General features: G+C 55.9%; 1 protein-coding gene across 2 annotated transcripts; it reads right to left on the minus strand.

Moving 5' to 3' along the window:
- Window positions 1-5,217: 5,217 nt before the first annotated feature.
- On the minus strand, window positions 5,218-11,483 carry Irgc (immunity related GTPase cinema). 2 transcript variants are annotated; one of them, XM_052763008.1, is made up of 2 exons: window positions 10,984-11,483; window positions 5,218-6,682 (listed from the first exon to the last, which is right to left on the minus strand). In XM_052763008.1, exon 2 carries the CDS (start codon window positions 6,622-6,624, stop codon window positions 5,230-5,232), a length of 1,395 nt encoding a protein of 464 aa, XP_052618968.1. In that variant the 5' UTR covers window positions 6,625-6,682; window positions 10,984-11,483; the 3' UTR covers window positions 5,218-5,229. The 2 variants fall into 2 exon arrangements, with proteins under 2 accessions (XP_052618968.1, XP_052618967.1); XM_052763007.1 differs by having other exon boundaries at window positions 10,854-11,483.
- Window positions 11,484-11,764: the final 281 nt, after the last annotated feature.

The following is an 11,764-nucleotide window of genomic DNA, read 5'->3' on the forward strand; positions in this document are numbered from 1 at the left end:
CTTCAGTTTTCCTTCTTGGTGTTGGAATTTGAGCTCATGGCTTTGCATTTAATAGGCAAATATTCTACAAGTGAGCTACATCCCCGCTTGTCCCAGCAGTCTTTGCTCCCCCTTTTCTACAAGGGGCTGGATAGGAGGGAGGGAGGGGCCTGTTTTCTTGTTCAGTTGAGGAGGTTCCCAGGAGCCTCAGCTGTGCTGTCTCAGGGAGACATTTATTGTTGATGAGGTTTGGGCAGAGGAAGGGCCTGGGACAGCAGGCTGGGAAGCCACAGAAATGTTTGAGCAACGCATGCTCTCTCTCTCTCTCTCTCTCTCTCTCTCTCTCTCTCTCTCTCTCTCTCTCTCTCTCTCTTCTGTTTCCTATGGGGAATGAGGCTTGGACCTGACCCAACAAAGCAGGTGTCTGGGGTGAGAGCTGCTGGCCTCTAAGGAGCTGAGGGGATGGAGTGGAGAAGGGAGACATGGAGGCAAAGAGACAGGAAGTGGGGACCCGTTGGCTGAGGGAACAGAAGAGAGATGACAAAGGAAAAACCCACTCTGTCCCTCTGCACTTTAAGACCTATGGTGAGACTATCCGGCTCCTGGTTCCCAACCCTTCCATCGCAGCCCCCCACAGAGCCAGGACACCCCGAGTCTGGGGTGTCAGCAATCCATAGGGCACAGAGTTGTGGGCTAATTTAGAGCATAGGTTTGGAAGGGACCCGCTGAAGATCTGTGCTGGTTTTTTTTTTTTTAATATTTATTTACTATGTTTACAGTGTTCTGTTTGCACGTATCCCTGCAGGCCAGAAGAGGGCACCAGATCTCATTACAGATGGCTGTGAGCCACCATGTGGATGCTGGGAATTGAACTCAGGACCTCTGGAAGAGCAGCCAATGCTCTTAACCTCTGAGCCATCTCTCCAGCCCCTGTGCTGTTTTAATATGTGTGAGCACCTGCGTGTGTATCTGTGCATCATGTGCATGTCTGGTGCCCACGGAGGCCAGTAGAGGGTGCTGCATCCTCTGGCACTGGAGTTACAGACAGTTGTGAGCCACCATGTGGGTGCTAGGAACTGAACCCAGGTCTTCTGCAAGAGCAGCCAGTACTCTTAACCTTGGAGTCATCTCTCCAGCCCCATGCTGGGGCTTTTCTTTTGGTGGGTGTTTTTGTTTGTTTTCTCTTAAGGCGTTTTTTTAAGTCATCTGGGCTGGCTTCAAAGGTTTCTGTCTAGTTCTAGGGGTTAAACCCAGGACCTCAAGCATGCAAGGCAAGTGCTTCTACCCAAGTACAGCCTCAGTTCAGACTCCCTATGTGGCTGAGGACAACCTTGAACTCCTGATCCTCCTGCCTCCACTTCCCAACTGCTGCCATTATAGGCATGCCCCACCACACACAGCCAGGTCTGGGTTTTTTCTACCCCTGCAGCCCCTTTGGTGCGGATAGGGCCATGAGTGCCCCTAAGTAATTCTGGCAGAGACAAAACAAGGGAGAGAGGCCTCCTGGGAAAAAGGGGAGTTCTGGGTAAAGGTACCTGCACAAAAGCCTGTCTCCCTGAGTTCAATCCCCAGGACCAAGGTAAAGACAGAGGAGAGAATTAACTCACCAAGTTGTCCTGTGACCTCCATGTGCACTCTGTAACATGCACGCACACACACACACACACACACACACACACACACACACACACTCTCACACACACACACACACACACACACAAATCAAGAGGGGAGAGAAAGCCCTTTTACAAAGCAAAGAGGGTCTGCACCCCATAATCTCCCAGGAGAAGGGAGCTCTCGGTCTGGGGCTGTTGGCTAGGGCCAGGTCACTCAAGGTTAGAACTATCCTCAGATCTGGGAATCCTCAGGAAGCAGATGGGACCGACTTGGGTGAGCCCAGCTCCCTTGTCCCACATCCTTGTCTGCCACCTGCTTTGTATAATCTCCAGAGCCTTCTTGGGAGCTTCACGAAGCTTGGAAGGTTTCCCACGATGCAACTGCCAGGCTGGATCTCAGCCCAGCCTCCTCCTGCACGGGACAGGAGGCAGGGCCTGCGGGACCCTCCATTTGCTGCCTCCCCTGAAGGCAGCTCCAGTAGGGGGCCAGACTGTTTCTACTGTGAGCTTCCCAGCGTGCGGAGGACCCCGAGTCTCTCCCAGAACCACCAGTCACGGGACAGCTGATCCCCATCCATCCACCTGCCCCTGCCTCTCTGCCTCCCGTGAACCACAAATTTGACTTCTCATCTCACATTGCCAAGTTCAGACCACACCGCTGGCTCCACAGCTCAGAAAAACAAGTCTTTCTTTCAGATCTTTCCAGACCATTCTAAGCTGGCCACGCTGGGCAGCAAGTTGCAAATCAGCTTCCCCACAATGCCCAGGCCTCAGTGAGACTTCTGCACTCCCAACAACTCATTTCCATTTTTTATGACTTTTTGATACAGGTTTACTCTGAATAGCCCTGGCTGCTGTGGGATGGTCTGTATGTCAAATTGCTCTGATTGGTCAATAAATGAAACACTGATTGGCCAGTGGCCAGGCAGGAAGTATAAGTGGGACTAACAGAGAGGAGAACAGAGAAAACAGGAAGGCGGAGGGAGTCACTGCCAGCCACCACCATGACAAGCAGCATGTGAAGACGCCAGTAAGCCATGAGTCACATGGCAAGGTATAGATTTATGGAAATGGATTAATTTAAGATATAGGAACAGTTAGCAAGAAGCCTGCCACGGCCATACAGTTTGTAAGCAATATAAGTCTCTGTGTTTACTTGGTTGGGTCTGAGCGGCTGTGGGACTGGTGGGTGACAGAGATTTGTCCTGACTGTGGGCCAGGCAGGAAAACTCTAGCTACACCTGGCTGTCCTGGAACTTGCTCTGTAGGCCAGACTGGCCTCGAACTCACAGAGATCCGCCTGCCTCTGCTTCCTGAGTGCTGAGATTAAAGGCGTGTGCCACCACTGCCCGGCTTTCTAGTAGGTTGGACACTGTGGCCTTTAATAGGGAGTTCAGACTTGAGTCCAGGCCAGAGCATTTTTGCATACCACCATCAGAGGGACCACCACCAAGAACCACGCACAGAGGGAGGCCCTGAGAAGTGCCTAGGAGCCTAATCTCACTGGGACACTTGAGCAGAGCAGTCTCACCCTTTGTGGTATACATACCAGTCACGTCCATGTTTTTATTGGATACACACACCCCCACCGCGCCCTAACACGAGACATGCCCTCTTCAGCCCTCCAGCCTTTCAGCCGAATGACCACGCTCAACCATGCTGCTATGGCTTGGGTCTTATGCACCACCAAAAAGACCTCTGTATTGAAGGCATGGGTCCTCGGTGCAGTGTTCAGAGGTGGGGGGCTCAGCTGGTAGGATGCTCACCCAGCATTCAGGAAGCCCCGGCTCCATCCCCAGCACCCATGAACCAGTTGTGGTGGTGCACGCCCATAATCTCATCACTCAGGAGGTGGAGGCAGAAGGAATCGGAAATGCAGGATTCTTCAAGATGTAGTTCAACATCAAGATGGGCTACGCAAGGCTTTGTCACTAGAGAGAAGCTTTTAGGATGTGGCTGGGTCACGAAGGGGCTGAAGGCATCAGTGGATTGCTCCGTTAATGGATTCATAATATGGTTGTAGGGGGTAGGAGTGGGAACCATAGCTCACAGAGCCTGCTTGGAGGAAGTGGGTAGCTGGCGGGGTGGTGGTGGTGGTGTGATTTGATATCTTATTCCTGGCCTCTTCCTCTGGGGTGTGTGTGCGAGCACGTGTGTGTGTGTGTGTGTGTGTGTGTGTGTGTGTGTGTGTCTGTCTGCGTATGCACATGTGGTTGGTGTGTGTCTGTTTCCTGGGTACCATGAGGTAAGCAGCCTCACCTGCCGTGTACTGCTGGAGCCAAGAGGTGCTATCTCACCACGGGTCCACAGCTATGAAGCCAGGCACCATGGGCTGAGAGCCAAAAGGAATCCTCTTAAATCTTCAAGTGGGTTTGCTTAGGTATTTTGTGCAGATCCACTACCTCAAAATCATGGAGACTTACAGGATTCTAGATGGGGATGTAGGTCAGCTATAGAGCGCTTGCCCTGAATTCCCCAGTGAGGAGCTGGGGGTGTGGCTCAGTGGTAGAGCCTCTGCCTAGAGTCCCCCAGTGAGGGGCTGGGGGGATGTGGCTCAGTGGTAGAGCCCCTGCCTAGAGTCCCCCAGTGAGGGGCTGGGGGTGTGGCTCAGTGGTAGAGCCCCTGCCTAGAGTCCCCCAGTGAGGGGCTGGGGCAGTGAGTAGAGAACTTGTCTAGCATGAAGTTCTAGATTTAGCCCACTGGAAAAAAACAGTAACCCTCCCACTCACAGATACCCCAGACAGCGGAAGCCTAAAAGGCTCAGTCTAGGCTACTGAGGGGTCCATCCGCCTTTCTCCTCACACTCTCCCTGAGCATTGCATGGCCCACACATACGAAAGCCCCAGGTTTTCTGGCCTCCTTTTCCTTACCACCCTTGCCCACCACTGTTCCCTGCTATCAGGGCAGGCCCAAGATGCCCTGTCCCGCCCCCCCCCCCAACTCTGTGTCAGTTCCCAGGTGCCTATTAACTCTTAGAAGTAGCCTTTGGGTATGATTCCGGGGCTATCAGAATGGAACAAGAGAATGAAAGTTTAGTTCAAGGAGTGGGTGGGAGTGGGTGTGCAGCTCAGGGGTGGACAAAGCTTAGAACAAGGCCTTGTTCCATGCCCACCATCAAATTATAATACAGAGTTCCCCAGGAGGTCCTCTCTCTGTCTCTGTCTCTGTCTCTCTCTCTGTCTCTGTCTCTCTCTGTCTCTGACTCTCTCTCTCTCTCTCTCTCTCACACACACACACACACACACACACACACACACACACACACACAGCCTCCCAGGCAATTGACAGCTCCCGCCTTGGCCTCATGGGGTGCAGCAGGGCGAGACACTACTGAGGAGCCCTGGGCACCCCTCCACCCCTCAGCCTCCCTGTCCTCAGGGTAGTGTTACCACATTCAGTATTTACCCCTAGATCCAGGCCTGTGTGGCCCCCATAACTCGCTCCCCACCCACCCTGCAGACTCTTGTCACCCATCCACCTCATGCCCAACAGCTGCAGCTCTCCCTCCGGTTGATCACAGTAGCCCTGTGTGGTTGATGATGGTTTTTAAGGGCTTGGCTCGCAGGTGAGGCGGGCGGGGCGGGGCGGGGCGGGGCGGGGCGGGGCGGGGCGGGGCGGGGGAGGGGCTGCGCCTTTACTTGTCTTCTGGCAAATCACGCCTCTTCCAGCTGTCAAGAACGTACTTGAGGAGGAGGCCGATCTTCCTGCGGGTGGACAGCGGGGCTTCCTCGCTGGTTCCCTCCCCGGCCACCCGCTTCTCCACACCGATGTCACCAGCCGCCTCCAAGCTCACCTCGGCGGCCTGGGACTCATCTTCCTCCAGGGCCTTGATGCGGACGCGTTGGGCGTCCTCAGCCATCTCATTGAGACAGCCCTGGAGCATGGTGTAGACCGTGCCGAAGCTGATGCCCCCGGCCACCAGCGTGCCGAACACGGGGATGCCCCTCTCGAAGGCACGGGCCACCCGCATGGCGCCATCCGAGGACTGCGAGTAGAGTCGCAGGACAGTCTCTGGGGAGACCTCGTTGGCCAGAGGGGAGCGGATGACGGAGCGCAGGTCCCCTGCCTGCTTGCCCACCTGCTCGGCCAGCTTGGCCAGCGAGTCGTCGTCTAGGCCGAAGCTGCGGTGGTAGCCGCGCAGAGAACGGATGAGCAGGGCGTCATCGTAGGCGGCTGCCAGTCCGGGGACAGGCAGGGCCTGGATGACCCCGGACACCAAGGCAGTCTTGAGCACCTGCTCTTGGAGCATGTGCTTCTTCTTTTGCAGAGCCTCCAGCGAGATGTCAGGCAGGGACAGCAGGCCGGCGTGGCGACGGTGGGCGGGCAGGTCGTGCTCCCAGGTGGACACGAGCATCGGGAAGTCATAGCGGGCTGGCGACAGGTTGGACACCAGGAAGATGCGGGGGTCATTCAGACCGGCTGCCCGCAGCCGCTCCGCGCAGTGATCCCGGATCTCCTGGAGGACCACGGCCTCGCTGAAGCCCGAGGGTCGCTGGTTGCGGGTGGCCGCCAGATCCTCGTCCACCTTGGTGCGCACGAAGTAGAACTTCTTGCCCTGGCGCAGGATCTCCGCAGCCAGGCGGGTCTCCACGGCGCCGCAGCGGCGCGGGGAGACGAGCAGGAAGAAGTCATAGCGGCCGAAGTCCACCTGCTTCAGGTACTTGTCTGCTGAGCAGCCTGGAGAACCGGCCCCCGGCAGGTCCCACAGGGTCACGTCGGGAAACTGTGGGTGCGGGTAAGGCGAAGGCTGCACGGTGGTCTCCACGACCCCGGTGAGAGCTGCGCCGGGATCCTCGGCCCCCAGGCCACGCAGGGCGTTGATGAGGGAGGACTTGCCGGCTCCGGACTCACCCGTGACGCCCACCTCCAGCCGGGTGCTCTCCGTGTTGGCCAGCAGCTCCCGGAGGCGAGAGGCGGCCTGGGGGATGTCGCCAGACTCAAAGGCCGAGCGCAGGGCCTCCAGCTCTTCCTTGGCCATGAGGATGGTGGTCTCCTCCTCAGGCACGGAGGGCATCCTGGAAGTTGCCATGGCTCAGAGCTGGACAGGAAGATGGGGGACAGTGACGGGATGTGTGACTCCTCAGCGTCTGCAGGGGAGATGGGGGACGTTCAAACATCATGCGCTCGGACAGATGTGGAGGAGGCGAAAGGAGATTCTTTAGACTACCACCAGCTCTCCCTTCCTCAAGAGTTGAGGTACCCTGGCTCTCACCTGTAATCCAGCACTGTAGTGCTTGAGGCAGGAGGATCACCATGAGTTCCAGGATAGCTTGGGATACACAGTCTGTCTCAAAACAACAATGCCCAGATGTGGTGACACACACTTTGAGTTCTAATACTGGGAGGCTGGAGCCGACAGATCTATATGAGTTCGAGGCCAGCCTGATCTACATAAGAGTTTTCCAGGCCAACCAAGGCTTCATAGTGAGACTCTGTCTCAAAAACAACCATAATAACAAGCCCAGTGTGGTCACTCACACCTGTATTCCCGGCACTTGGGAACTGGAGGTAGGAGGATCAATTTGAAGGGCATCCTCATCTACATGGGGAGAGTTCAAGGCTAGCCAGGGCTACATGTAACCCTGCCTCAAAACAAGACCCCAGATCCATTTGGCAAGAGTTAAAGGACTCTGACACGTCAAAGGCCCAGGTTCACTTTCCACCTGGGCCACTGACTTGCTGTGTGACCTGGGACAAAATTGACATCACTCTGTGCCTGTTTGCCTCTATAGTTAATGGGCAGAATCGTCACACGGCCTACCGAGACACTGTCAGGGGTCTCTGAGTGACCCAGGAAGAACACACTTTGTGAGGGATATGTTCCCTGTGCCCAGAGTGAGGCTGGATGGCCTGCTGAGACCAAAACCTGAGGATGCCTTCCAGTATCTGGGTTGAGACAGGGTCTCACTATGTAACTCAGGCTGGCCCACAACTCACTGTGTAGCCCAGGCTGTCCTGGAATCACAGTGATTTCTCCTGAGTGCTGGCATTACAGGCGGTGAGCGACGATGCCTAGCTGATGCTTTCAAATATTCGAGCCAGAGCTGCGCAGTCTCACTGAGGCCAGGCCTCCCACACTGGGTAGCAGGACCTGGACTGTGGCTCTGGCCAAGCCGGAGAGCCACTGCTTCTCAACCGCTGTGGTCACCAGGAGCCAGTGTGAGGTAAACAGGGTCCCTTCTGCCACAAACTGGCCCAGGACTGCCTCACTCGGGTCTGTGAGAGGTGGCTGTGACCATCCTCACAACAGAATGTCTCCCGAGAGCGGGAGACTCCAGTGAGCGACGAGGTCAATGAAACAATGCCGGGCACACAGCAGGCATTGCTATTAGCGGCCAGTGTTGTGATTAATATCTGTGGACTTCCTTTTTTAAAGACAAGGTCTGGCTGTGTAGCCCAGGCTAGCCTCTAACTCACAGCAACTCTCTCACTTTAGCCTCCCAAGCACTGGGACTGTGAGAGTTCCACCTGCCCCCCCAGGCCTGGCTAGGCTTGTGACTTTGGGCCTCTGTCCTCCTGAGCCCTGAGTGCCTGCTCTGAGCCACCCTGAAAGGCCTCTTAATCCTACCTCTGTCACTATGCCACGCCCAGTCAACAGCGAAGACGCTTCTCATTCAGCCTGTAAGCTCCCCTTCACCCGCTCCCCCACCCTGGCCATGGCACCCTTGCCAGGCCCGCTCCCTGTCTCCTCAGGTCTCCTGATGCCTGCTGACGGTGTCTCCCCACACCGCCTCACTGTCACCCTGACCTTCCAGCTCTCCCTCTTCTCACTCATGAACCATGTGGCCCACGACCTCGGAAATCCAGTCGCTCACCCAGATGTGGTGGCACACGCCTGTCATCCTAACTTAACCTAGGAGGCCAAGTCAGGGAAATGACCATGATTTCAAGGCAAGCCTGGGCTACAGACTGAGGTTCTGCCTCAAACAAAAAAAAGCAATCCCCCTCTCTACACACACACACACACACACACACACACACACACACACACACACACACGCACACACACACACAACCCTCCAAATAAATAGTGAAATCTCTTGACACCCTTGCAATCAGGAGCCCACTTGGTCTGGCAGGGAGAGGCACCTGGACTCAGATAACCCAAGGGATATCTCAGATATCGCCGTAGGCTCCGAGGCACAGTCAGGACCCTAGTCCAGATCCATGGGCTCCTTTACCCCTCTCCTCCTCTGCCACATCCTCCTTCCCTTTGGCCCTCCTGTGTCCCCCACCTCCTCCTGCTGACCCCTCCCCACCGGCTGGCCCTCCTTCCTCGGCTTTATCCATCCCTTCCCAGGCCCGCTCCATAACCTACCTCAGTGTGACCTGGGACAGGTCCCAGAAGCCAAAGGCAGAGCAGTGGTGATAGGGTTCAGGTGGGGACTTTTGGAAACCCGGGTTTCTGTGCACTGACCCGCAGGGCCCAGCTGGAGAGCCCGGCCCCTCAGGGACTCACCTGACCCGCAGGCTCTCCCTTTCCCCTCACACGCTCCCCGCTGGTGGGGTCTCCTCACAGCCCAAGCTCACAACCTGTTGCTAGGGCCCATTGTAACAGTGAGCCTCAGTCCATTGGTCGGCTGGGCACCATGCAATAATGAGATGATGACATCAGCAGGCAGGACCCCAGGGAGCGGGGGGGGGGGCTCCCGCCCCAGATGCCCCTAGAGCCACCGTATGGGGCCACCTCCGGCCCTCCAGAGGGATCTTTTCTAACAGACTTACTTATTCAGAGCCCCCTGTGGGATGAGGACGTGGCGCAGTGGACAGAGGGTTAGGCTGACATGATGAGACCCTGTGTCTCACCCTTAGCGTCAGATACACCCAGCATGTGGCACATGGCCAGTAAAGCAGCACTCGGTAGTTGGAAGCAGAAGGGTCAAAGGTCAAGGCCATCCTTGGCTACAAAGCAAGTTTTGAGGCCAGCCTGGGATTCATGAAACCCTATAATAAATGAATATATATATATAATATATATATATTATATATATATATATATAATATATATATATAACAAGCACCCCCAATCAAAAAGAGAAACTCTCTGTGGTCTCCATCACCCCCAGGACAAAGTCCTAAATGTATAACATGGACATCTGAGGCTCTGGCCTTGCTCATCACTCCAGGGAACTCTTCAGCGGGCTGCTCGCCAGCCTGTCATCATCCACTCAGTGTATGCACCTCTCACGCCACGTGTGGACTGGGGTGGGAGTGGGTATTACGCTTGGCTAGCACTGGCTGGGACAGGAGGAAGTGGGCAATGACAGGGAAGGGCCTGCCTTCCATGGTGGCTCATGCCTGCGATCCCAGCGCTGGGGCAACAGATCCCATGTTCAGGGCAGCCTCCCTACATAGTGAGTTGGAGCCCAATCTGGGCTACTTGAGACCTTGTCTCAAAACACACACACACACACCCGCACATATACACACACCCCACACACCCACCCCACACACCCCACACATACACACACCCCACACACACTCCACACATATACACACCCCATACACACACACCACACACACACACCACACATATACACCCCACACACACACCCCACACATACACACACCCCACACATACTCCACACATATACACACCCCACACACACACACCACACACACACCCACACACATACACACACCCCACACACACTCCACACATATACACACCCCACACACACACACCACACACACACCCCACACATACACACCCCCCACACACACTCCACACATATACACACCCCATACACACATACCACACACACACACACCACACATATACACCCCACACACACCCCACACATACACACACCCACACACACACTCCACACATATACACACCCCACACACACACACCACACACACACACCCACATCACACATACACTCACACATACCCCCCCCACACCCCACCATACACACACACATACACACCCCACACACACACCACACACACACCACCACACATACACCCCCACACACACATACACACACACACACCCACACACACACACACTCCACACATATACACACCCCCACACACACACCCCACACACACACCACACACACACACCCACACACCCCACCATACACACACACATACACACACCCCCCACACACACCCCACACACTACACACCCCCCCCACACACCCCATACACACCACACATATACACACACACACCCCACACACACCACGCACACTAGGCAATGGGAAGGTGGACGCAGAGGGAGAAGAGCTCAGCCTGTAAAGTGATTACCTTGCAAGCACAAGGACCCGAGTTCAATCCTCAGAACCCGTGTACACAACACCGGGTGTGGTGGGGGGCACTGGTAACCCTAACGCTGCAGACACGAAGACAGAGGATCGCTGGAGTTTGCAAATCTCACCTAATTAGTGTGCCAAAGCCCCGTGAGTGGTCCTGGTCTCAAAGGAGGCAGGCGGATGACGCATGAGGCTGTGCTTCAGCTAGCTTACACCCACCCCGTAAACAGAGCTCAGCGCCTGCTTCGAGGTGTACCACCCGCAGACCACAGCGGCTCTGGATGGAGGCCACCAGACAGGGCACTGAACCTTGCCTTCCTCCTACCCCCCCCACCCGTCAGTCTTAGCTCAGGGACCTCGCGCGTCTACCGTGCCTTTCTCATGGTCTCCTCTGTCTCCTTGTTACCCCGCGAAGCCGCATCCAGGTTACAGAGAGGGAAATGAAAGCAGAGTTGTTTGTGGTAGCGCCTGCCTGTGACCCCAGCACTTGAGAGGAGGAGGCAGGGGGATCGGGAACTCAAAGGCATCCTTGGTCACTTAGCAAGTTTGAGGCCAGCCTGGACCCTGTGAGACTTTGCCTCCAAACAAGCTAAGAGAAAGCAGAGAGGCGTGAGCCAGCAGATGGGCTGAGACAAGGACCGCTTCAGGGGGAAGGGGGCGGAGGGGGGTCGAGGGCTCCCGGAAAGAGCAGGTGAAAGGGAATGGACCTGGGAGATCAGAAGCGCTGGGCACAGAGAACGGACAGGCTTGGAGCTAGAGGCCTGTGAATCACGTGACGCTGAAAGACGGGGAAGGAGGGAGACTGGGGGGCCAGGCATTTGCCTGCCGTGGTGCACAAGCTTGGGGTTCCGTCCCCAGCAAAGAGGAGGGGGGGGAGGTCTACTGAGTGAATTCAAGGTCAGCCCA

Source organism: Peromyscus californicus, unplaced genomic scaffold (genome assembly GCF_007827085.1).
Source record: "Peromyscus californicus insignis strain IS unplaced genomic scaffold, ASM782708v3 Scaffold_4__1_contigs__length_199733344, whole genome shotgun sequence".
Taxonomy (NCBI): domain Eukaryota; kingdom Metazoa; phylum Chordata; class Mammalia; order Rodentia; family Cricetidae; genus Peromyscus; species Peromyscus californicus.